General features: G+C 42.4%; 1 protein-coding gene across 1 annotated transcript; it reads left to right on the plus strand.

The window, feature by feature from the left end:
- The first annotated feature begins 505 nt into the window (after positions 1–505).
- CYB5R3 (cytochrome b5 reductase 3) lies at positions 506–27,778 on the plus strand. The gene is made up of 9 exons (XM_074936997.1): positions 506–664; positions 10,539–10,670; positions 15,637–15,709; positions 16,417–16,523; positions 19,620–19,749; positions 21,320–21,403; positions 21,501–21,586; positions 24,425–24,524; positions 25,937–27,778. Exons 1-9 carry the CDS (start codon positions 644–646, stop codon positions 26,107–26,109), a joined length of 906 nt encoding a protein of 301 aa, XP_074793098.1. The 5' UTR covers positions 506–643; the 3' UTR covers positions 26,110–27,778.

A 27,778-nucleotide genomic window follows, 5' to 3' on the forward strand; every position in this document is an offset into this window, starting at 1 on the left:
GGACGCTAATGAGTAATACTGTGTATTTTCCACTGAATGCATCTGATGAAGTGGACTGTAGCTCAGGAAAGCTTATGCTCAAATAAATTTGTTAGCCTCTAAGGTGCCACGAGTCCTCCTTTTTTTTTTTCACTCTTCCTATAGCATTGTCTGTCTGGAGAACCAGGCACAGCCAACGCACCCCAGCAGCGGCTCCCAGCTCCAGGGAAGGGGAATTCAAGGTTTCACCCCCCAGTGCTAGGCCGCCCGGCAGGCAGGCTGGTTTGCGGGTTACCCGCCCCGTGCACCCGGAACGCTCCCCCTCCCCGCGCCTCCCTAGGGCGCAGCCACACCCCAAAGCCGGCCGCAGGGTGGAGAACCAGGCCGCTCCCTCCCGCAGCCAGGCGGCCCGCGAGCGCGTGCGCGCGGGGGGAACCTGGCGAGCTGTCAGCCCGCGTGATGGGCAGGGGGCTGCAGCAATGGAGAGGCAGGCCCGAGGGGAGGGGCGGGGCGGGCGGTGACAGCGCGGGGCGGAGCGCCCTGGAGGCGCCGCCGACTCGCCACATTGTAGCGTACTGGGGCGGCTCGCGGCCTCTGGGTTGTTCTCAGCGCTGGCGCCGGCGCAGCAGCAGCAGCAGCAGGAGAGAGGGAGCCCGGCGCAGACATGGGGGCGCAGCTCAGCACGGTAAGCGGCTGCTTGCTCCTGCCCGGAGGGGCGGGGGCTCTGGAGCCCTTCGGAGCGGGCAGGGCGCCTCTTTTGCTATGGGGCGAGGCGAGGCAGCTGGGCCTCTTGCTGAGACTGCCCCCCGCCCCCCTTCTCCGCCGGGAACAGGGCCCCAGCCTGGCGCTCCCTTTTGCAGAGCTGCACGGTGTAGCCCTTTGCTGCGTGCAAGCGCCCCCTCTCTGCCCTGTGCCCCCTCTCTGCCCCCCCCCGGGCGCGCGTCTGTGTGGGGCACCCAGGTGCCGTATCTAGAGGGGTGCCGCACCCAAGGTCTATTGACCATCCACGCAAACCAAATAAGTTGGGGAGTGGAAGCTGCTGCCCGCAGGATTAGCGGGTGCAGTTGGTTTGCTGTCTGCAAAAGCGAAGGGGTTTGGCGGTGGTCCGTTAGCAATGCCAAGGCGGGGGAGGGGGGGGACCCGTAAAGCCTTTCTTAGGGGCCTCATCAGCTGCTCCAAGGCTTGTGCGGTGGAGTTTGTGACTCATCGTGTTTGACAGTCAGTGGAAAAACATTCCAGATTCCTGTTTTCTGGATGGGCACCAGCCTATGGCGTCTAAACTTGCCTCCACCCCGTTTCCTCTCTTAAACACGTTGCGGGTATCTATAAACACTGGCGTTAAATAACATAGTGTCACTTAATTTTTTCGTGGGCCTGAGTGTATTTTAAAGCTTCCATTATCCAGGAAACGGAATATGTAAGGCATGTTACAAAGCAATGCAACTGCTCTCATCACCCTTCAGTAAAAAGTGGGTGTGTGTGATAACAATAGACATTCTGTTTTGAAAGAGCTAGTGACCTTAAATGTTGAGAAGCACAGTTTTCTTTTTTCCCTTGCAAACTGGCAGATTGAATGTTCCTGAAGAAGAGCGCTTATCACACCCACATCCTATCTTTTAGAAGGTCATTGGCAAAGGCCTAGGATGTGGGGCTGGCTGGTTGCTTTTCAGCTATGATCTAGTGTCCTTGCTTTCAGTTTTCACATGCTTTGTAAGGTGCAGTGCTTGTACTCTGGGTGTGTAGCTCCAGAAGGTGCAAAATTCATTGGTTGTTTTTTTTTTTTTATAATGCAGTCATTATACAGCCAAATAACTGGTAGAGGGAGGCTTGGGAGGGAGGGCTGACCGGGCCATCTTCCTAAGGAAGAATCTTAAGAAATTGGATTACATTGGATTTCAGTGCACGGGGTTGTGTGCATGTCTGAAGCACTACACTTCTGTCCTTTGTTAAAAATCGGTTAAAAAGTTTAAACAAAAGTTCTTGTTCAACTATAAGTAGAATATAGCACTAGTACTGGGAGGATATTATTAGTTTAATGCTGTATTTCCCATTCTGATGGGAGTGGTGGTTGTTAAAAAAAAGATCGATATTAAATATACTACTCATTGATAAGGGCTTGCATCCTTGCTGATTTAAGTGTAATTCAGAATAGTAAGTAAAGGTCCCATAGAAGAGGAGGCACAAACTCTTTGAACCATTCTGTGAGTGAATGAGTTGTCCTTTAAATCTAAGAATGTACAGTCAACTTTATTTCTAAATAAATTCTCTACTTTAAAACTATCTGGCAGAAAACTAAAGTAATTTAAGTTTATTTCTTAAAAGTATTTTTCTGTTGAAAGGTTTTTGACAGACCAGTGTTAGGCAAAAGTGGGCTTTTAAATACTATCAATTGTCAGCAGTTGCATGACTTTCCCACAACTTTTTAACCTGGGCAAAATGCAGTTTAATAGTATCTGTGTTATGGTTGTCTTTTATTGAGTTCTTCCTGGTTCCAAATGCTCATTTCATTGAGATTCCCCATATAGGACAGTTTAAGCAGCACTTGTTTATGGGTTAGGTTCTCAGCTGAGATAAATTGTCAGTGGAACTGTGCTCATATTCATCAACTGAAAATCTGACTCATAGTCTCTTGATGTACAGTAGAACATCCTCCCTCTTCTATTCGTGAAGGCCTGCTTGAACATAAATGGGATCTTAATTTTAGCCTGAGTACAGGTGCCTAGATATGGAGGAAAGAAGTTCTGATGGCATTTATACTCTGGCTCATATCTGCTGTATCAGAGTGCTTTATGAATTCTGAAAGCAAGCACATTAAGGATGTCTGTATCTGTGTCGTCTTACCATCTTGTCTAAACTTAAGTTCATATGTTTTATTGACTTGACAATGTAATATGTATTTGTTTAGAAATATGGTAATTTCAGATGGATTCCAGAGATATTGAATACTTGTATACGGACTACTTAGAAGAGGTGGACAAAAGGAAAGGATATTAACTTGTGATATTCTACTTGTGTACATAATGCACACAGGCCTCAGTATACATGCTAAAATGAAGACTCTTTATATGGAATAATTAAAGTAAGTTCTTATTCATTTATTTTGCTTATTTATCAGATTTCCTTTTCCTTGCCACGATCTGATTTAAAAAATGATACCATGAACTATCAGACCTTTGCACAGTTATGTGGCTTGTTAAGAGATGGGTCTGTGTGGAAAAGTGTTAACGGTCATTAGCATGCATCATTACCCTTTTCCAGCAGCTGTCTAACCTCTCATTTCCACCCCCTTTCTCCAGTGCACCTGCTTAAATATTTCTAACGGTGGGTGTTCGAGGTGACCTGTAGGAATAGACTGGAGGCAGCTGTATTCTATAGAACTTCGGATACTGTTGCTTCTAGACCACAAAGGCAGAGAGGGAAGACGGGTACATGATAAAGGCACAGTGGCAAAATGTACATGTCCCCTCCAAAACCACAAACAACCCCTCTATGCTAATTAAACTTTCTTAAAAGGTGGGTCTAGGCTGGGATGGGGAGATAACAGCTGAGCATCCTGGATGGTGTAAGACGCTCTCCTAGAAAGGTTTTTCATTGCTCTTATTTTATTACAATTCAATGACTGAGTATTTTGCCACAAATTATCTCCCTCAGAATATGCCTGATGCGCTGCTCTCAGTTGTTGCCCTCTCTCCAGACAAACCTAGCAGCCCAGTAACTCCTGGCAATAACATGCACTCTCTAAAGCAGTGGTGGGCAACCTGCGGCCCATTAGGGTTGTTTGTCAAGGTTCCTCCCCCACTCTGATCTCTAGGGTACAGATGTGGGGACCTGCATGAAAAACCTCCTAAGCTTATCTTTACCAGCTTAGGTCAAAACTTCCCCAAGGTACAAAATATTCCACCCTTTTGTCCTTGGATTGGCCGCTACCACCACAAAACAAATACTGGTTACTGGGGAAGAGCTGTTTGGACACGTCTTTCCCCCCAAAATACTTCCCAAAAACCTTGCACCCCACTTCCTGGACAAGGTTTGGTAAAAAGCCTCACCAATTTGCCTAGGTGACTACAGACCCAGACCCTTGGATCTTAAGAACAATGAACAATCCTCCCAACACTTGCACCCCCCCCTTTCCAGGGAAATGTTGGATAAAAAGCCTCACCAATTTGCATAGGTGACCACAGACCCAAACCCTTGGATCTGAGAACAATGAAAAAGCATTCAGTTTTCTTACAAAAAGACTTTTAATAGAAATAGAAGTGAATAGAAATAAAAAAAAAAATCCCCCCTGTAAAGTCAGGATGGTAGATACCTTACAGGATAATTAGATTCAAAACATAGAGAACCCCTCTTGGCAAAAACCTTAAGTTACAAAAAAGATACACAGACAGAAATAGTTATTCTATTCAGCACAATTCTTTTCTCAGCCATTTAAAGAAATCATAATCTAACACATACCTAGCTAGATTACTTACTAAAAGTTCTAAGGCTTCATTCCTGGTCTATCCCCGGCAAAGACAAAATATAGACAGACCCACATACCCCTTGTTTCTCTCCCTCCTCCCAGCTTTTGAAAGTATCTTGTCTCCTCATTGGTCATTTTGGTCAGGTGCCAGCGAGGTTACCTTTAGCTTCTTAACCCTTTACAGGTGAGAGGAGATTTCCTCTGGCCAGGAGGGATTTTAAAGGGGTTTACCCTTCCCTTTATATTTATGACAAGGGTAAACTGATTGCAGGCTGTGAGACATTTTGCTGATGTTGACCGTCCGCAGGCACGGCCCCCCGCAACTCCCAGTGGCTGCGGTTCGCTGTTCCCGGCCAATGGGAGCTATGGGGAGCCATGCCTGTGGACGGTCAATGTCAGCAAAATGTCTCCTGGCCCACAATCAGCTACCCTGGTGGACGGCAGGTTGCCCACCACTGCTCTAAAGGCAATACATTTGAAAGTATTTCATTGTATGCTACTGACCACGCCCCAGTGCAGGAGCCGAGGATCCTGGTCCTGTAGTAAAATGCCATTGTTAAAAGCAGAACTTTTCATAAAATATTACGCTTGTTCAATTGCAATAATAAATTATTTCAGAACAGGAGGTTTTATCTTTGGTAGCTAGGATGTGCCTCGTTAGAGAGCAGGACTTGCCAGAGCAATGTTTGGAGAGAGAACTTGCCTTCTCGCAATCACTCAACTGCTGTAAGTTGGTCTAGCTTCTTTGACTTCAAGGGAGCTATCTTGATTTATGTCTTGATTGATGCCCTATATTAGGAGTGTACAGAACATTGTTTGTCCTGCTAGTATATTTCAGGCCTGTTTTCTTAGCAAGAGTGATGAATTATTTTGGAAAGCAACCAGTCCATGTTTTTCCCATCAGCTGACAATAAGTCTTTAGCTGCTGGATCAGAATGTATCTGAACTGCCCTACTGTACTTTTCCTTTGAAGCAGAATCCCGAGAGGCTCTTGCAGAATGAAAGGCACTTTGTTATTTATGGTCAGTTAGTGCATTTATGAAGCAGACAGTGTATTAGTCGTGTGGATCAAAACTAATGGTAGAAATTCCCATACTGTGACAGATACGGAGTGCAGCACCCTGCCTCTAAGAGTGGTGGCTGTCATGTGCTTCAGAAGAAGATGTAAATGTGATATAACGATGTGATAAGTTACAATAATACTTTGCACTTACAGTACTTGCCATATGTGGACTGAAAGTAGTTCACAAAGTTGGGGTGGATTTAGCTCCGTTTTACAGATGGAGAAACTGACTTGCAAAGAGATGAAGTGACTTGCCCGAGGTCACTCAACATGTCAGTGACAGAGCTGAGAATAGAGCCTCGGCTCCTGATTCGCAATCCTGTGCACATTTAATTAGCTGTAGCTGCTCCTTTGCTAATTGATAACTGCATCTTTAAAGGACACTACATTATGTTAGGCCTAAAATTTGGTCGGCCTCAAAAAATCTTCTGTAATCTGGAATTTCTATTCAGTATTCTGTCCATCTCTGACACCAAGAAATTGAACATAAAAAGTAACCTTTTGTGTGGTATAGTTTTTTGCTATTGCTGCATCAGCAATTAACGAACAGTCGTCTTAGCCCTGGTCTACACTGTAACTTTATGTCAGAATAACTGTCGCTCAAGGTTGAGGAAAATCTACAGCCCATAGCAACACAGTTATATTGACTGAACTCCTGGTGTAGACAGCATTATGTTGATGGGCAGGCTTCTCCCATCAACGTAGTTACTGACTTTTGGGGAGGTGAAGTACCTACGCTAACAGAAGAAGCTCACTCATTGGCATAGGTAGCGTCTTCTCTTAGTGCTACAGTGGTGCAGCTGCACTGGTGCAGAACTGTAAGTGTAGACAAGCCCTCAGAGTTGACATCTAATGGTGCCGCAGAAACATGGAAATGTAAATATTCTTGTTAGCTTCAGATCCATTAGAAACTGGTGTGCATGCATAACATCAGTATTTGCAGTTAAAACAAGATTAGTTGGGGGGGAATGGGGACCTGTTTCAAAGCTCCTGTGATGCTAATGGATAAAATACAAAAACCCCTACTTGAGACTCTTGTATATTAATTCAGTACAGCAAAGTTCTAGGAAGAGAGGGTTTAAGCTATTCTGGCTTCATTTAAATTTTTTTGAGCAGATGCCTCCGTAACACACTAAAAATGATCTGAATCTGCCATAAATGGTTGTTTATATTAGTAGCTTCTTGACATGAGTTGCTATGGTGTTCAATAGCTACATTTATAGCACTATGACTTGAAAACAGCCAATCAGATTACTTTGTTTTATAAGCTAGTGAAAGTGAAAAATGCCCAGTTATGTCTTAAATTCCCTCTAGAAGTTGTAGTGCACCAGTGCAGTATATAACATTTGAAAAAAAGAAAATTGAGTTCCCTGCCCCTTCTGGTGGAGGGGCAAAAATCTTTCACTCCCCATCCCCAGAGGAAGAAAGTCTAGAAAATTCTGCAAGGAGAACCCCAGTTACTCCTGTGACACTACATCCCATATTCTTCACAGTGATATTAGGGTATGACTATGACATAATCATAATGTATTTTATACAAGATAAGTCCTGTGAGGTGTCATTGGAAAGGTTATAGTTTACTGAATATGATTATCCTGTTTGTATGCATGTATCATTTTTGTATCTGAAGTGAGGAATATTGACTATATATCTGTATTACAAATGTGTTTACACCTGGGGAATGCCCACTAGGCAAAAGGCTCTCAGTCTGGATGACTGGCTGGGAAGGGCCCATTCGGGAAGGCCTTAGAGGAAGCATATCTCCCTTATCTTGTGAGACTTGGCAACTCTGCAGGCAGGGAGCCTTCCTGAGGAACAGCCTCTGACTCATGGCTGCTGTAACACTACAAGGACATGTGACCAGGTCAGCAGGGACTGGACTCCATCTTGGAATATCAGTGTTTTTCCACTGACTGGTGTGGGAACCAAGCTTTGAAACAAAGAGTTCCTGCCATATTCAAAATCTGTTTAAGGCAGGGGTGTGACATCATTGTGGTTCTTCACTGACTCCCCGCCCCAAAGAGACTCCTGGAAACACCTGAGGAACAAAGACTGAACGGCAGTGTGTGTGTGTGTGGGGGGGGGGGGGCGCACCATAACCAGGCTAAAGGGATTTTTAGCCTGTGAATGAAACACCTGGGGATTCCAAACTGTAAGCTAGTGCAGCTTGCCCCTTAAGAATCTGCAGCCTGTTTGTCTCTTCATTTAGGGTGAGGATTTGCTATTCATATCCAACCTATGTCATTGATTAAGTTTAGTTTGCATGTTTTGTTGATTTGCTAGGTAATCTGCTTTGATTTGTTTGCTATCCCTTATAATCACTAAAAATCTGCCTTTTGTAGTTAATAAATTTATTTTATGTTAATCCAAACCAGGGTGCGTTTGACTAAGGTGTCTGGAGAAAATCTCAGCTTGGTTACTACAAGCATGCATGATCCTCCTTCACATTGAGGGAGAAGCGGACTGGGTGTTAAACCCATATACTGGCCAGATTTGACCAGGGCAAGATGGTACTGCTCTGAGGTCCTAGGCTGGGAGGCTGATGGTTAGAGAGCCTGCATGTAACTGCAGCTGGGTGTGTCCCTACCTGCGTGAATGCTGGTGAAAGTGCAAGTTTGGAGGGCTTTGCAACTTGTCACAGCAGCACAGTGTGAGAGGGAGCCCAGGCTGGTGGGTCAGAGCTCAGTGGTATCCCAGTTCCAAGTGGCACCCCAGGGGTTTCCGTCACAACCCCATCTGCTGTGTGGGAGTAGACCATGTAGAGAATGATATAATATGGTCCTATGTTTAAAATCTGTTCCTGCACAGAGGGCTCCTATGAGTCATTGTGGAGAAACTAAATGAATTCTTTGCTTCAGTCTTCACGGCTAAGGATGTTAGGGAGATTCCCAAACCTGAGCCGTCCTTTGTAGGTGACAAATCTGAGGAATTGTCACAGATTGAAGTGTCATTAGAGGAGGCTTTGGAATTAATTGAGAAACTTAACAGTAACAAGTCACTGGGACCAGATGGCATTCACCCAAGAGTTCTGAAAGATCTCGAATGTGAAATTGTGGGACTATTAACTGTGATTTGTAACCTGTCCTTTAAATCAGCTTCTGTACCCAGTGACTGGAAGATAGCTAATGTAATGCCAATATTTAAAAAAGGCTCTAGAGGTGATCCTGGCAATTACAGACCGGTAAGTCTAATGTCAGTACCGGGCAAATGAGTTGAAACAATAGTAAAGAATAAAATTGTCAAACACATAGAAGAACATAAATTGTTGGGCAAAAGTCAACATGGTTTCTGTAAAGGGAAATCATGTCTTACTAATCTATTAGAGTTCTTTGAAGGGGTCAAGAAACATGTAGACAAGGGGGATTCAGTGGACAAAGTGTACTTGGCTTTCCAGAAAGCCTTTGACAAGGTCCCTCACCAAAGGCTTGTAAGTAAATTAAGTTGTCATGGGATAAGAGGAAGATCCTTTCATGGATTGAGAACTGGTTAAAAGACAGGGAACAAAGGGTAGGAATAAATGGTAAATTTTCAGAATGGAGAGGAGTAACTACTGGTGTTCCCCAAGGGTCAGTCCTAGGACCAATCCTATTCAACTTATTCATAAATGATCTGGAGAAAGGGGTAAACAGTGAGGTGGCAAAGTTTGCAGACGATACTAAACTGCTCAAGGTAGTTAAGACCAAAGCGGACTGTGAAGAACTTCGAAAAGATCTCACAAAACTAAGTGATTGGGCAACAAAATGGCAAATGAAATTTAGTGTGGATAAATGTAAAGTAATGCACATTGGAAAAAATAACCCCAACTATACATACAATATGATGGGGGCTAATTTAGCTACAACTAATCAGGAAAGAGATCTTAGAGTTGTGGCTAGTTCTCTGAAGACATCCACGCAGTATGCAGCGGCAGTCAAAAAAGCAAACAGGATGTTAGAAATCATTTTAAAAATGGATAGAGAATAAGACGGAGAATATCTTCTTGCCCTTGTATAAATCCATGGTATGCCCACATCTTGAATACTGCATACAGATGTGGTCTCCTCATCTCAAAAAAGATATACTGGCATTAGAAAAGCTTCAGAGAAGGGCAACTAAAATGATTAGGGGTTTGGAACGGGTCCCATATGAGGAGAGATTAAAGAGACTAGGACTTTTCAGCTTGGAAAAGGAGACTAAGGGGGGATATGATAGAGGTATATAAAATCATGAGTGGTGTGGAGAAAATGAATAAGGAAAAGTTATTTACTTGTTCCCATAATATAAGAACTAGGGGTCACCAATTGAAATTAATGGGCAGCAGGTTTAACACAAATAAAAGGAAGTTCTTCTTCACACAGCGCACAGTCAGCCTGTGGAACTCCTTGCCTGAGGAGGTTGTGAAGGCTAGGACTATAGCAGGGTTTAAAAGAGAACTAGAGAACCTCCATAAATTTAAGTCCACTAATGGCTATTAGCCAGGATGGGTAAGGAATGGTGTCCTTAGCCTCTGTTTGTTAGAGGGTGGAGATGGATGGCAGGAGAGAGATCACTTCATCATTACCTGTTAGGTTCACTCCCTCTGGGGCACCTGGCATTGGCCACCGTTGGCAGACAGGATACTGGGCTGGATGGACCTTTGGTCTGACCCAGTATGGCCATTCTTATGCCTGTGCCACCCTTGCATGGACCCTCTGCAAAGGGAGAAGGTTTGTTCTCAATGACTGACTGGGCATATGAAAACAAGAGGCAGAATAAATCTACCAACATGTCTATAATCTGTTCCATGCTGTGATAGGTGAGTGCTAGGAGTCTAGAAAGACTAAGGCAAACTAAATGTGTATCTAAACTACCACATTATTTATATGGTAAACCAGTGTTTACACTTACTGCAGTGAGGTGTCTTTGAGTGGGCTGTTTTCTGTATGCTCCTAATATAAGCATGCAAAAACTGAGGATATGTCTCATGGGTTGTTTCTGACATGACATTATCATCATGGTGTCACTTCAGTAAAACAAACAGTGATGTTAATATTCTGTCTTTATGCATTGTTGCAGCTTGGAGGGATTGTGACATACCCATTATGGCTACTCTACAGCTTGATCATGAGACTCTTCAGGAAACCCCCTCCTGCAATTACCCTGGAGGACCCTGAAGTGAAATACCCATTGAGGCTGATTGACAAAGAGGTAAGTGCGTGCACGCTTGTACAGGACTGAGCACGCTGACAGCACTTCCCTATAGATCTATAATGCCCATAGCATTCTACAACTTGAGTAATGTTGCAGCAATATTGTGCCCTGTTGAGAACTGTAAAAGTTCGAAGGCTGCGGAGTTCTGTTTCTGGTTAAGCCATGTAAACGTTTATATTGAAACAAAGCAGAGAGCAAATGCTTTTTACCTAGTTTATCCAGCGCTTATGACACAATGTAAACTTGACAACCTCTGATTTTTTTAAAACCGAGACTCTGAATTCCTACTGTTTTGTTAGTGTTGTCTCCATGCCTGGCCAATGGGAAAGACTGTCTCTTCCGGATTATCCTGTGGAACACGTCACCCTAAATCCCTAAAATCTGCAGGATTTGATTGTCTTTCTTGTGCAAACCTTTTTTCACTTTCATCCGGATTTTCCATGGGTTTGGGAAGAGGGGAGAAGAGAGACTCATTTTAAGATCAGTTCTAGTCACACGTATTGTAATGCAGTTTATATCTGTGTGGATGGGAGGTCAAAAAAGACTTCTCACATAAACAGGAAACATGTTTGGAAATCTATAGCCGCTTTGGAAAAAATACTAGCTTAATGAAAACATGTTTCTTGCTAAAATGAACGGTGACCTTCGTCATTTACACTTCAGTGTTGCAAAGTCCACTTGTGTGTGGGTATGGGGAATAATGTAACTTCTTGTGTGCACTGCTGAGTATTTTAAGACCTGTTAAATTGAATTGGATGAGAACTTCTTAGGGTTTTAAGGTTAAAAATATCAGTCACTATTTGAAAAAGTCTCCAAGATACAGAAGTGTGTTGCACAATTGATTTTCAGTTTGAATATGGAGCTTAGGTCCGGCCTGCACTACAAACATACATCTGTATAACTACATTGCTCAGGGCTGTGAAGAATCCACACCCCTGAGAGACGCATTTATACTGACCTAACCCCTGGTGTAGACAGCCCTATGTCGACAGGAGAGCTGCTACTGCCTCTTGTGGACGTGGATTAACTATGCCAATGGGAGAAGCTCTCCCATCAGTGTAGTAGTAAACAGTTACAGCGACACAGCGACACAGCTGCACTGGTGCAGCTGTGATCCTGCAGCTTTTGATGTATAAACCTACCCTTATTTGAAAACAAATTTTATTAGTTACAGGATATCTTCTGATGGGAGAGAACTACTTTCTTAAGTGGACTCCATACACGTGTGTTTTCTGTGGTCATTCTTCCCCTTCCTTCCCAAAGGCTGAACTGGGTAAGGGGAGTGGTAGTACTCTGAAGGTCAACCCAGATTCTGCCCACCCCGATGCCAAAATGCATTGCTTCTCACACTAGATTGTGCAGCTGTTGTTAGTACAGGAATTCCTCTCCTTTATAGCATGCTTACATCAGTTAGTGAAATCACTAACAGTGTTACAACCTGAATTGTTACTAGGTTTCACTGTTATCACCCCTTTGAAGTGAATAATACCAGTTCATGCCACCAGAGAGCCATTGTTTCAAACTGCCCACAAACTTCATTGCATTTGTTCACATTGCATTCACTTTTTTGTGAATGAGGGCCTTTGAAAACTACCAAATAGTAATGTTAGCAACAGTTGTTGCTAACAGATGCAGAAGAGAGCGTGCTCAACATGGTCCATTTGTTAAACAAGGACCAACTGTGTTTAGCACTGTTTCACCTAACCATTGTTATACCCTGGCTTAACAACTGTTGCCATCAGTCGTACTTATTATGGGTCGGTTTTGTAGTGTAGATGAGGCCTTGGCAAACAGAATTATGCATTTAGACCTCTGTAAACCATTCGGTTTCTCTTTAGAATCCTATCTTATGATGTAGTAAAATCATCATATTTGGACACCTTTGTGGTTGATGTGACATTCCAGTTAAGTGACGAGGTGATAAAGAGAAAAGGCATTTTACTATAACAGAAATTACGTTCACTGCATTTCATTCTTTCTAGATTCCTGTTTGGAATCCCTTCTAATGAACAATCAGATCTTAATTTTACACCTGTTTAACACCTAAATAAACCGTAATCCTTTGGCACAGGCAGAATGCATCTCACGCTAAATGGAACTAGTAGGACTTTCCTACTTGAGCAACAACTGTCAGTAACTTTTTCTATCCTTGGTTATGTCACTTCCCTGGGACTCAGGCCTGTCCTATGCTTAAGTTGGGTTGACACAGCTTTGACACTCAGGGATGTGAAAAATTCACATCCTTGAGTGCTGTAGTCATGCCGTCCTAACCCTCAGTGTGGATTCAGCTCCATGGACAGAAGAACACTTGTCAGCCTAGCAACCCCTTACATCGCTGTAGGAAGTGTCTGTACTACAATAGCATAGCTGCGGCACCATATCTCTGCCACTGTAGCACCCATAGTGTAGATATGGTCTCACTTCATAGAGTATTACAGAACTTCTAGTGTGTGGCAGCAGGGTCCACATGGACACTTAATGTGTGGCAGGCTAGTACGAAGTAGATTTACACCCCAGCTTGCCATGAACTAAGTGTTTGTGTAGACGAGCCTATAGGCTATGTCTACACTAGCACTTTTGTCAGTCAGGTGTGAAAAAACACCCGTCTGACATAAATTTCACCAACAAAAGTGCTGGTGTGGACAGCACTACGTTGGCAGGAGATGCTCTCCCGCAGACATAGCTACCGCTGCTGGTTGGGAGTGGTTTAATTATGCTGACAGGAGAGCTCTGTCCTGTCGGAGTAGAGCAGCTACACGAGAGACCTTACAGCATTGTAGCTGCGGTGGATTTGTTGTACTGCTGTAAGGTCTGAAGTGTAGACATAGCCTAAGAGTCTGATTCTAAAATCCATAGTAAAAGCGGGAGTCCAGCTGATTTGAAGTGAACCTTTAGGGAAAAGTCCAATAGAGTTTAATAGGAACAAAACGTATTTGTAGCAACTATTCTACAATCATATCTAATTTAATAGATATCACTTCTATGGATATTTAACCATTGTATATAAGGGATGTTCTATTACATTTTATAGGGATCTTTTATAAGAAGATGCAATATGGTACAATGGATGAGGCATTGGACTGAGAGACCTGGGTTCTCTTTTCTGCTCTCACTGTCTTGCTGTGTGCCATGGGCAAGTCGCTTAACAGCTCTGTGATTCAATTTCCTCATCTATAAATGGGGGGAAATGATGCCTACCCACCTCTGTAAAGCATTACATATGAAAACTCTGCAGAAGTGCTAAGTATTTATCTAAGGCAAAGGTGGGCAAACTTTTGGCCCGAGGGCCACATCTGGAAATAGAAATTGTATGGCGGGCCATGAATGCTCACAAAATTGGGGTTGGGGTGTGGGCTCCAGGGTGGGGCCAGAAATGAGGCATTCAGGGTGCGCGAGAGGGCTCTGGGTGGGAGAGTGGGGTGATGGCTCTGGGGTGGGGCTGGGGATGAGGAGTTTGAGGTGCGGGAGGGTGCTCTGGGCTGGGATCGAGGGCAGGAGGGGGAGCAGGGCTAGGGGAGGGGCTTGGGGCATGGCTCAGGGGTGCAGGCTGCAGGCGGTGTTACCTCAAGTGTCTCCCAGAAACAGCAGCATGTCCCTTCTCCGGCTCTTATGTGGAGGTGCAGCCAGGCTGCTCTTCATGGTGCCCCGTCCGCAGGCACCGCCCCTGAAGCTCCCATTGGAGTGCTGGAGGGGGCCATTGGAACGCATAGGAGCCGGAGGGGGGCCATGCTGCCACTTCTGGGAGCTGCGTGGAGCAGCCCCCAATCCTGGTCCCTGGCTGGAGCGTGGCAAGCCCCAGACCCCGCTCCCCAGCAGGAGCTTGAGCGCTGACTTAAAACAATTGGTGGGCTGTAGTTTGCCCTCCCCAATCTAAAGACTGCAAAGTAATCAATAGCACTAGAGTTCAGACCCTAAGTATGCTGTAATGAAACCGAAAGCATACAAGGTGGAATGGAAAGGGGAAAATGAAACAATGTCTCATTGGTGCTTGTTCATTCTCCCCATCCAAATACATTACATATCACTTAATATTTTTATCTAAACTGAAGTGTCACTTTGGTCCAATGATCATGACTTATACTGTTTAAAGAGTTATGATCATAACCTTTGAGAAATAAATCGCTTTGATTTATTTGGGGATAAATAATTTTGAAATCATTAATAAGGTCCCAAGTTTCATAGCAGGGCTCTAATCTGCAGTGTGTTCTTTCCCATTATAATTAAGGAAACTTTATATATAAACATGTTAAAGTCACTAATGTAACAAAGGAGACCAACTTGATAGTTGTTAATCCCCTCTTATACCCACCAGTGTCATTTCCAGTATTCTGCTCCAAAACTAAATTAGAATAACTAATTCATCTGATTTACAACATAGCCAAAAATAAGTCTTTTGTTGGAGAACTGTTTCTGAAACTTCTGCCATTGAACTTCCTCCTTTTTGTCTTTTATCTAAATTTAAACTACAAATGAAGAACTGATTAGATCCTCATTGAGATCTTTGGATGGTGTTCTGTACAAGCGCAGAGCATTATAAAGTTATTGCCTATGCTAAATTGCAAATAAGTAGTTTTTATTGATCTTTGTTAACTACAGGAAAAATATTTCAGATTTTCTCCCCCTCCCCCTTTTTTTTGCATTTGTATTAGGTATTCATTATTTTTTGACCTCACAAACTGAAATATCAATGTTTTTTCTTATTTCTTGAAAAGAGAGAGGCTTTCAAGGAATTTGAGTGGAAAGTATACTTTTGATACAGCAGTGAAACAGTGCTAAATTGATTTCCTATTTTATAGCATATACAGAGTGCTGAAACAGTTTCAGTTACATATCTGTGGATTAGGGTGAAACTAAGTTTTAGAAACAACCTGACGTATCTGTTAAAAACAAAACAAAAACGGCTAACAAAATACAAAGTATTTCCAACAGTGTGTGTGATGGTTTTGTTTTTTTCCCATTTCAGGAAATTAGCCACGACACAAGAAGATTTCGCTTTGCCCTTCCAACTCGAGAGCACATTCTAGGTCTCCCTATTGGTATGTTTTATATTGGCAGCCTGGTTTTATCATCATGAATGAAAGCTTTGTTGATTATACCTATCACAGACCTATGAGGCAGTATGGGCTACAAGAACTACTTGAAAAAACATTTTAAATGCTGTTGATGTTGTTGTATCCTCTCCTGTGACGTCATCTGATTCATTCCAGTTGCAAAGTAAAATGAAATAAAAAAAACTCATGCTCTAAATGCACATCAAAATGCAGCCTTAAATATGGAGTTCCTAGGACACCTTTATAGTATGCCTTATGTTCAGTGATGTGTAAGTGACGTGTGTGTTAATGAGGTGCTAATAACACTCGAATGTGCGAGTCATCCTTGAACATCCTTTTTTACGTCTGTGTATGTGTGTAATATATAATATCTAAACTTATGCTTATGGCTGCTACAGTAAATAACAAACATGGTTGAGCTCCGGGTTGGAGAAATGCTCTCTAAGGCTGGGGTAGCTGAAGACTGTGCCCATTCAGCTGGATTTCATGCAGACTGGAGGAAGAAATCTAGCAAGGTAGTATGGAAATACAGGCAAGCAAGGGAAAAATTCTTGCTTCTGGACCAAAGGGGTAAAGAGAACCTTAATACCCAATTTGGCTTTTCCACCAAGTCATTGTCAGCTACAGTGAAAGAGAATTGGCTCAGAATAGCCCCTCAAAAATAAATCTATTCTTCCCTCCTGCTGCTGTAGGGCAGCATATTTATCTTTCTGCACGGATTAATGGAAATCTGGTTGTCAGACCCTACACACCAGTCTCCAGCGATGACGACAAAGGCTATGTGGATCTTGTTATCAAGGTAAGGATATCATTGTGCCATACAATACTTGCCTATTTATAAGCCGTTAAAGGTTACAGTAAAGAGCATGGTGTTGTAAAAATACTTTTGTGTGATTCCATGATGTCTAACTCTACTATGGCTCGATGGCTTCCACTCAGTGGTACCTTAGCATGCAAATCAATATAGATTTAATCCATATAGTGTTCTGTGATTTTTTTTCGTCTATATATGATGAGACAGGCGTTTGAAGATATAGGTACACAGAGAGTGCAGATTTCCAACATTTCTGTACCAAAGGGAATCAAATTTGTAGAAGTTCACAAAACTCTCCAATATTTTTTAAGAAGCAACCAACCTTGCCTGAACTCCTGTGTGCTTGTTCCATGGGTGATGTGGTCAGCATGATGTACGCAGGAGCATTATTAAATGTGGGAGCTGGTAGGCATAGATGTCACTGATCCATAACATTGTGGGTGCTCTGTTTGGCGAGATGGTAAGTTTGGATCATCTAATGTTCTGAATTTCCCCTCTCAATAGCCACGTTGAGGTATTCAGCAAATATTTCTAAAGCTGATAGAATTTAGTATTAAATTACTACATTACTTTGCTGGTTCTCTTCAGAGTTTTGTTTCCTATTATGTGTTTCATTCTCACACGGTGACATGCTTTATAAAGTGAATCATAGAAATGTAAGGCTGGAAGGGGTCTCAAGAAGTCAAGTCCAGCCCCTTGTGTTGAGACAGGACCAAGGAAATCTAGACCAGTAGCTCTCAACCTTTCCAGACTGCTGTACCCCTTTCAGGAGTCTGATTTGTCTTACATACCCCCAAGTTTCATATCACTTAAAAACTACTTACTTACAAAATCAAACATAGTGTGCTGTGACACTTTTGTATTTTTATTACTGGAAAAATTGCTGACTTTCTCATTTTTTTACCATATAATTATAAAATAAATCAACTGGAATACAAATATTGTACTTACATTTCAGTGTATAGTGTATATAGAGCAGTATAAACAAGTCATTGTCTGACATTTTAGTTTGTACTGACTTTGCTCGTACTTTTTATGTAGCCTGTTGTAAAACTAGGCAAATACCTAGATGAGTTGATGTACCCCCTGGAAGACCTCTGCATACCCCCAGGAGTATGTGTACCCCTGGTTGAGAACCACTGATCTAGACTGTCCTTGACAGATGTTTGTTCAACCTGTTCTTAAAAACCTCCAATGATGGGAATTCCACAACCTCCCTTGGAACCCTATCCCACAGCTTAACTATCCTTATAGTTAAGTGTTTTCCCTAATAGTTTACCTACATCTCCCTTGCTTCAGATGAAGCCCGTTACTTCTTGTCCTACCTTCACTGGACATGGAGAACAGTTGATCATAGTCCTCTTTATAACAGCCCTTAATATATTTCAAGACAGTTATCAGGTCCTTCCTCCGTCATCTTTTCTCAAGTTTAAATATGCCCAGTTTTTTCTAATCTTTCCTCATAGGTTAGGTTTTCTAAATCTTTTATTATTTTTGTTGCTCTGGAATCCTTTGGACTCTCTCCAGTTTGTCTACATCTTTCCTAAAGTGTGGCACACAGAATTGGATGCAATATTCCAGCTGAGGCCTCACCAGTGTTAAGTAGAGTGGGACAATTACTTCCATGTCTTCCATCTAACACCCCTGTTAGTATAGCCCATAATATTAGCCTTTTCCATAACTGTATTACATTGTTGACTCATTCAATTTATGATCCACTATAAACCCCAGATCCTTTTCAGAAGCACTACCAGCTAGTCAGTCAGTTATTCCCCATTTTGAAGTTGTGCATTTGATTTATTCCTTTATATAAGTGACGTACTTTGCACTTGTCTTTATTTAATTTCATCTTGTTGATTTCAGACCAATTCTCCAGTTTGTCAAGATCATTTTGAATTCTAATCCTGTCCTCCAAAATGTTTGCAACTTCTCCCAGCTTGGGGTCATTTGCAGAGTTTATAAGCATACTTTCCACTCCATAATCCAAGTAATTAATGAAAATATTGACTAGTACCAGATCTAGGACTGACACCTGTGGGACCCCACTAGATACTCCCCTCCCAATTTGACAGTGAACCATTGATAACTACTCTGAACTTCAAACTATTTATGCACCCACCTTATTAATTTCATCTGGACCACATTTCCCTAGTTTGCTTATGAGAATGTCATCTGGGACTGTGTCAAAAGCCTTAGTAAAAACAAGAGCTACAGCTTCCCTCCTATCCACTGGGCCAGTAACCTTGCCAAAGATGACTTGGCATGGCTTGATTTGTTGACTAATCCATATTGACTTTTTCTTATAACACTATCATTTGGGTGCTTATAAATTTATTCTTTAATAATTTGTTTCAGTATCTTGACAGGTATTGAAGTTAGGCTGACTAGTCATAGAATCATAGAATCTCAGGGTTGGAAGGGACCTCAGGAGGTCATCTAGTCCAACCCCCTGCTCAAAGCAGGACCAATCCCCAAATAGTCTATAATTTCTCGGGTCCTCTTTGTTCCCCTTATTTTAAATAGGTGATACATTTGCCCTTCAGTTCTCTGGGACCTCCCCTCGCCTCAGTGAGTTCTTAAAGATAATTGCTAACTGGTCCTCTTATACAGGAATGTGTGTGGCGGGGGAGGGGAATGACACCAGTACAACTATATTTGTTTAAATTCACACCTTACCTTATACTTGTAAATACAGATATATCTTTCCTATGTAGACAAGCCCATAGCTTTACTGGTAAGGGGTCTGATCTTGAAGTACTTAACACCCACGACTCTCATTGCCTTCACTTGGAAGCTGCAGGCTCTTGTATCTCAGAATTGGGCCCAAGGTTAACCAGTCTTGAGGCTATCCCTGTATAACAAAGCTGTCCTAGGATAATTTTCACCTCTTCAACTGGCTTTAAAATAGAACTGTCCCTGTTTTGGATGCTCAGATCTCTGTTTTAGCATGTCTGAGAACCATGTCTCTTTGCTTGAGTTTGGGCATATGAATTTGTGTATTACAGAAAATTAAGGCAAAATCTTGTCTTTGGTTTGAGCTCTTTTAATTAAACAGTTCCTTTTAATCTTTATTTTTAACAGATTTATTTTAAAGGGGTCCATCCGAAGTTCCCTGATGGAGGAAAGATGTCTCAGAATTTAGACAGCCTGAAATTAGGGGATACCATTGACTTCAGAGGTCCCAGTGGATTACTTGTCTACAAGGGAAGAGGCAAGACTGATTTTGGAAATATTGTGTCCAGAATAACAAGCACCGAAAATCTTATATAATTGTGATGCACTGTAATGTCGGAGTAGTGATCGCTGACTCCCCCTCCCCCCCATCCAAAGAGGTTCTGGCCTTTCCTACACACAAGTTGAACCACTTTAACTGTATTGGGTTACTTAGAGAAGTACAGCTGCTCTAGAGTGCCTGCAGCTATACTGTTGTTGTAAACGTACTTATATAGGACGGGGAATAAGGTCTTCTCTACATTACAAAGGTTTGCTGGTAGTACAGACACAGCTCTATTCCCAAGAGTGCTTTTGCTGGTAGAACTGTATATATGTTCCCTAAGTGAAATAAACTATAGCAGCAAAAGTACATTTATGGCACTATGGCTGTGTTTCACTAAGGCTTTTGCTGGCATAGAAATGTTGCCCCAAAATCACACCCCTAGCCAGCATTGCTATACTGGCAGAAGTTTCTTGTGTAAGCCTGGTATATGCTACACCAGGATAAAGCAACTTTTACATACTGTAATTGTGCCCATAGCAAGGATTGTACTATATTTGCAAAGAAAGCACACCTAACTGACATGGTTATACTGATATAAAAACTGTGTGTAGACCAGGCTTGACAGAATCCTACTCTCAATTCCTAGCAAAAGAGCCAGTAGCTGTGTTAGGATCCCATCTGCATGACAGTTAACAATGGTTAAACTTGGTTATTTTGGCCAGGCCTCTGTGAATGAGGCAGGAACACATAATGTCATGATTAAGAAATGGGCTTTATCCCAAGCTGGGGCTGATTCCTAGGATAAAGCAGAAATGTTTGTAGCCTCTGTCAAACCTGTGTGGTGTGTCCACACTAGCCATTAGAAAGTACCTCAAGTTAATTGGGAATCAATTAACTCCAGGTTTAAAAAAAACCAAAAACACCACAACACAGTGAAGAGAAGCCCATAGAGACCTATGATTGGGCTCTTTTAAAATCTGGTCATGACCTTATTCAACACCACCCACTGGCGTGGTCTTTGTGTAATAATTGCTGATGGGCTGGATTTGTATTATAGTGTTTAGATACTTAATTTTAGCCAAGTTTCCTTCTCACCCAATTGAGATGTCTCCTGGAAATAGTTGTTACATACAGAGAATGGATTGTGAGCTCTTGAGGGCAGGTTGATCTTGTTGGGGGTGGAGGATGGTCCTTGTCAGACCTGACTCCTGCTCCTTGTTCAGGGCCACTAGACATTACTGAAATGCAAATCATAATAGCTTGATGTTGAGAAATGAGTCAAAAATCCTGTCTAATTATAATACACTAGCAGCGTTCATTTTCAACGTCTTTTAAAATAGTTAGCACTTTTAAAATATATCTTTGTCCTCACGATAGCCTTATGAGGAAAAGGTAACGCATTGCCATTTTACAGATGGGAAAATGAGTGGAGAGGTGATTGTCTCAGACCCTGGGCAGTCACTATAAATCAGAATTAGAACTCAGGATTTGTGATACCAGTCCTCTGTTCAAATTAGTGTTTGCGAGTACTCCCTAATGTTTGTCCTTTCCTCCTTTTTTCCAGGCACGTTTGCTATTCGCGCTGAGAAGAAATCTGAACCTGTTCTTAAAACGGTGAAATATGTTGGGATGATTGCAGGTGGAACTGGTATGCAAGAATGAAGTTTCATTCTTTGTGCACCTTGTTTCTGCAAGGCTATTAGATGTATTGCTGGTGGCCAGTTTTAATTGCAGTTCTTTTTCAGGCATAACTCCTATGCTGCAGCTCATTCGCGCCATCATGAAGGACAAAGATGATCCCACCATTTGTCAGCTGCTGTTTGCTAATCAGGTAACTCTTCTTTTCTTGTTGTGGCAAGACATTAAAATTGTCCTTAAGTTTTAAAAAAACAAAACCCAGGTATATGCAAACCTCTGCTGAGACAGCACAGAACATAGATACAATTCAGTATCCTAAAACCCTAAGCTAAAAATGAACAAACTATAAAAACAGGCACATGTGAGGCCATTGCAATGAGCACACGGTTCTCTACATTACTGCCTGGTAACTTTTGCCCTGACATCTACCCCTCTGTTTTTTCCTATGTCCTCTTGTCATGTTCCTTATCCAGACTGTAAGTGTTTTGAGACAAGGATTCTTTCTTCTGAATGTTTCCTGGAAGTGCCAGCATGTTTTTGTTTTTTTGGGGGGGAGAAGCCCTTGTCAGAATTTTAAAGCTGCCCCATCTAGCAGCAGCATCATTTGCTCTCCTTTAAGATTAATACCCCCCCCACCTCCAAGGCACGGAACCAGGTTTGCGTAGGGAAGTATGAATCTGACTCTTTCTGAGCACAGTTGCAGCATGTGACCTAAACTTAATTGTCCCCAACAGGTGAGAACTGCAAAATGGGGGAGAGAATGCCATGCAATTAGAAATAGCAGCTTACTTGTTGTAGAACCAGCACCACAAAAAGATATTTTCTGATCCGTTGGGGGTCACAGTCTACTCAGGCCCCATTTTCAGATTTCAACTTCTCTGGAAGGTTGCATTGTGTTATGCCACTACATGCTGTCTCTTTCTTTACAAAACTCCAATGAAGGGTGGATACAGTGAATCTTAATATGATTGTCATAGAACTGGTAAATGATATTCTCAATTTTAAAACAGGAAATTCTTGTTTATGAATTTCATGATCTAGCTGTGCTAAGATGCTTATGGCTGCTACATGATGGCTTAATTTGGATACAAATCTCTGTCTACCATCTGAGGGGTATGGATGTAAGTTGACAGGAAGTCTTAGTCCCATTTGGTTCTAGTAATCAAATACCTCTAATTAAATGGTGTAGCAAACACCCTCCATTGGTCCTGAACAACTTGTCTCTTAAACCACACGAGCCACTCTTACCCAGATAACATTCTGCCACGCATACCAAAATGTATGAAGGGCAAGATTCTCAAAAGGTCATATTATAGGCACCTAAATAAAGTAACCAGATTTTTTTTTTAAAGGGCTCAACTCCTGTTGTTTTCAGAAGGACTTGGTAGGTGCTGAGCACAAGTATCTAAGTGCATTGTATCAAGTTACACTAACCCAAATGAAAGCAGATGTGTGGGTTGACAGTGTATGATGCTACTGATTATCCTCAGTGCTTTAACTTTTTATCTTGTGTCCACTGAAGCTATTTTAATCATAGATAATGTTGTAGAAATGATAGTAGTAGAAGTTGGTGATGGAAAAGAGCTGTTGGGTCATCTAGTTCTTCTCTGCCAATATAGGATTGACCTTATTTTACGTTTATCAGAATTATGTCTAGCCCAGACTTGAATGTGCCAAGTGACCTCCCATTTCCCTTGGAAGCGTGTTCCATAGACTAATGCACCTTACTGTTTGGAAGTGTTTCCTGATGTTAAGCCTAAATTTTTCCTCTTGCATTTCGTCTCAATATTTTACCACTCCAAATGCCTCTCCATTCTTGGTTTTTACACACTTAAAAAAAGTCCTTTCCTGGTCATTATTTAGCCAATTTAAAGTATAAAATGTCTCATTCTAAGGATAGTTCATACACTAAGTGCTTCCATAACTGGGTTTTTCCCCCCCTCCCCCCACCCCTGTACTTAGCCCTTCACACCTTTAATCACTTGTTGCTCTTCTTTGAACTCTCTCCAGCCTGTTGGTGTATTCCAGGTACGGTCTTAACAAAACTTTGTACAGAGGGCCTGCTGTCTCCCTGTTCTGAGACATGGAGTTTGCACAACCAAAAATCACATTGTAATGTAACACCAAGTTGAAAACTTCTGGCTCCTGTCTGCTGTCATCCATAAAATGTCCTTATTTTTTGCTGCTTTCCAGATTTCTCCCTCCCAATTAATCTGTGTTTAGGATTGTGTATATATCTTGTATTATCCCAGGTGGAAATAATACAAGAGGGTCTACAGTGTTTACAAATATAGGCAGGAAATAAAATGAGATTCTATGTCCTCATGGGTGCTCTACACATTTATATTTAATACTTACTGCTAATCTCACAGCATGCTGTTAGCTCCCTTCTAGATCATTGAAAATGTCTTCTATTGTCCAGTTCACATGCCTGCTTTGATTTAGTCAGATCCAGAAATAGCTTTCTTGTAACAGATGCAGTTTCATGTTAGATCCAGAAATAGGTGCCTTCTCAGCAACAGGTGCTGATAAACTCCCTCCATAGTCCCAAATATATTGCTTTCATTGGTGCCAAATTGCTGTGTGGCTGGGAAGAATATGAAGGGACTAGCACCACTTCATAATGTGAGGCTGAAAAGGAGATGGAAAAACTACTCTGAGTCTCCTAGCATTATCTATACTATAGTGATATTGTGCAGTAATATTTAATTTCCCAAGTTTTATGAAAGCTGCATCTAATAACCATGTGGTGGTGGGGTGGTTTTGTTTTATTAAAAAAAAAAATCTAAATATATTTTTATCCCTTTCCATGAGGCAAGGCGTGGTCATCGAAGATCAAGAAGCTGGGAAATTTGGGGTCTGTTTCTGACTCTGTCACTATCTTATTGAGTTCACTTATACATGTCTCAAACTCTCTCTAATATTCAGATAATAGCTACTGCACAGGAGTTCTGTGAGGCTTAATCTGTTACAGTTAAGAGACTGGATGAAGGACTCTATTGAAAGTATAACTCCTTTCCTTTCCCTGCAGACTGAGAAAGATATCCTGTTACGATCAGAACTGGAGGAAGTTCAGGTTCAGCACCCGGACCGCTTTAAGCTTTGGTACACGTTGGACAGAGCACCTGAGAGTAAGATCTAGCATGCCACTCCTGTCAATGCACCAGATTACTAGTGCTGATTACAATTCTAGAATCCTCTAACTTTTTCATCCCCTGTTAAGGCAACTAGATGCCTTCAGAGCTGACAGGAGGAAAAGGTTGGTAGCTAGTGCCTCCGAAGCTATGAAACTGGTCAGGAGAATGCTAGTGCGTAGTCCTCTTCTTTGACTTTGGTAGCAAACGTGAACTCAGAGAGGCAAAGCTGAACAAGTCCCCCGCATGCTCTCCTGATTCCAGTTTCAGTATATTCTGAAGAAAGAGAGAGAGCATTATTGACACAAGAATTGACGATTAAATGTGTTGGCTAATGTGGGAGAACAGAGGCAATCTCATTCCCCTTTCTGGAGTCAGCAGTTTTGTGTGTTCAGTGCCAGCAGCAAGTTGGGGAACCCTGAAAGGGATAACACCCTAAATACCTATTTTATTTTCTTAAACAATGAATTAAGAAGGAAGGTCATGTGGTACTAAACCAGGGGTTGGCAACCTTTTAGAAGTGGTGTGCTGAGTCTTCATTTATTCACTTTAAGGTTTCGTGTGCCAATAATACATTTTAACGTTTTTTTAGGTGGTCTCGCTCAGTCTATATATTACATAACTAAACTATTGTCATTTTGTAAACAAGGTTTTCAGAATGTTTAAGAAGCTTCATTTAAAATGCTGATCTTACACTGCTGGCCTAGGGTTCCGTTCACCAAGGTTGGCAGTGGGCTGAGCGGGGCCAGTGGCCGGGACTCCAGACTGGCAGTGGGCTGAGCAGCTCAGCCTGCTGCTCCGTCCGCTGGCTCCCGGCTGCTGGGCCGGCTCAGCCTGCTGCCGGTCTGGAGTCCTGGCCCTGTCGATATAGAGTAGGTACCTACCTTCTCTCTGGCATTCTCTTCCTCTCTCTGCACTGAGATGAGGGTGGGAGTGTGCTGAGAACAGGGCTGGGGGTGAAGGAGCAGGTTGGGGTGCAGGGTCTGGCCAGGAGGTTTGGGTGTGGAGCGCTTACCTGGGCAGCTCCCATTTGGTGTGAGGGGTGCAGATGGGAATGTGGGGGTGTGTGCAGGAGCTCCTGTTTGGTGCTCAGGGTGGGAGTGGGGATGTGTGGGTGGTGCTGGGGTCACGGCTGGGGTGGTGGGGGTGCTCCTAGCCCCCTGCCCTGGGTGGCTCATGGCAGGGGGCTGGAGGGGATATGCCCTGATTCCATCCCTTTCCCCAAGGTCTCTGGAGCAGAGAGCGCACTGCAGCTCCGCTTTTACCTCTCCTGCTCTGTAGCAAGGGCTGTCAGCTGATCAGCTGCACAGTGGAGCTCTGTTCTTGGTTGGCCCATAATACATAAGGGTGCGTGTTGTTATAAAGCCTGTTAATAAAATACCTTTTTCCCCTCTGCCCTCTCCATTCAGATTGGGATTATAGCCAGGGATTTGTGACTGAAGACATGCTCAGAGAACACATGCCCCCTCCTCAAGATGATGTTCTGATCCTCATGTGTGGCCCTCCTCCAATGATCCAGTATGCTTGCTTACCCAACCTGGAAAAACTGGGATACACCAAGGACATGAGATTCGCCTATTAAAGAAGATTTAGCTGTGCTGTAGCACGGAAAGGAAGCTGATGTAAGGAAAAGCATCTAGTTAACGGGGAACAACACAAAGTACACACAGGTGGCTGGTGTACAATGCTGGGAAGCTACATTTTAGATTATAATCACTTAGATTTCTTCATGCAGTTCAAAATTTGGCACAACACTAAAAACAAATAATTTAACAGGTTGCAGGTGCGTAGTGATATATGATGCTTGGCTGTGCTTTCCTTAGCACATTCTTCAGAAAGACTGATTGATTATTGACTACAATTTAGTGTCAATTTTCAGCACCAAAGCGTAATTTTTAGGGGAATGAAGAGGACTGTTACATTGCTTACACTGTAATCACAGTGGTAACTAGTTACTTCCCAACACTGTGTATATTGGATATTATACTTGGTATGAACTATGGCCACGTATAGGAAGTACACCTTTATTGAACTTACTACTCACAAAGCTTTTACAGCAGGCATGTCAACAATGGCTGCCTCTTACACAGTCACCTGGCAAAGGTGAAAGGTTCAGGATGGCCTTTAGTTGAAATCTGGTGGTTTACTGGTTAAGATGTCACTTCAACATAAATACACATATCAGGAACATAATTTCCAGTTGTATTTTGGACTGACCTTGCTTAAAGCAAATCTTTTGCAGCTGATCACCTTTACTAGCCATTCCCCTCCCAAGGACCTGAGATTAATTCTTGAAGGCAGGGGCTTTTGAATGTTCAAGCAGTTATTTTTAAAGAGCTGAAGGTGCTAGACTAGTGGGGTGTGTTCCCTCTGTAGAAAACTGTAGATTTGATGACTTTTCAGAACTGTTCCTGCTAGGATTTCACTTGCAGATCTCTAGGTGTACTAAAATCCCATTAGCAAAAACTACTCAATTTAGTCTTTCTGTGATAAATTACTAAGGGGAGGGGGGGTCATCTACCCTGCATGCAGTGCTCAAGCAAAACTCCATTGAGAATTTTGTCCAAAAAGGATGTGTAGAATTGAACTTGTTTGACAGCAACTTCATCTGTCTAGCCAAATCCAGAAGTGCTGGACTGATTGTAGTTCGGTCTTAAACAGTTTGTACCTCATCTGTGGATGTTTCCATACAGAATTTTCTACTTCCCAGCAGCAGTCCTACCTGCTCAAACTGTTGGCTGAAAAAGTAAGTAATGTTGATACAAAGATACATATTACTATGAGGTTATGGTAATTTGCAGGACCTTCTCTTGTGCCTATATAGAGCCTGGTATTTTGCACTTAACAGGTGGAAAAGATACTATTATTCACTCTAGGTTCCTTTTGCAGCAGGGCTACTAAATGAGGTTAAATGTATTCTGGGAGATCTTATCAATGTGTGCTTCTTACAGTCTGAAACTTGGGCTTCGGTAGAACAGTACTGCATCCTCGGAATACAACGGAAGTGTTCCTGCTACTAATTTAAATCGGTCTTTGTAGCAGGCAATATGTTCAAGTTTAAAGTGAAGCATTGGTGTTGCTTGTATCTCTAGGGGACAAAGACACCCAAAGACTTTTTTTCTTGTATTAAGACTTTTTTTGATCAACTCTATAGCTGGTTAATTACAAGCTGTTTTGTATTATCATGCATATTCACTTACTAGCTTTTTCAAAATGTTTGTGCAAGAAATAAAATATTTTGCTGATTGTCA

Source organism: Natator depressus, chromosome 1 (genome assembly GCF_965152275.1).
Source record: "Natator depressus isolate rNatDep1 chromosome 1, rNatDep2.hap1, whole genome shotgun sequence".
Taxonomy (NCBI): domain Eukaryota; kingdom Metazoa; phylum Chordata; order Testudines; family Cheloniidae; genus Natator; species Natator depressus.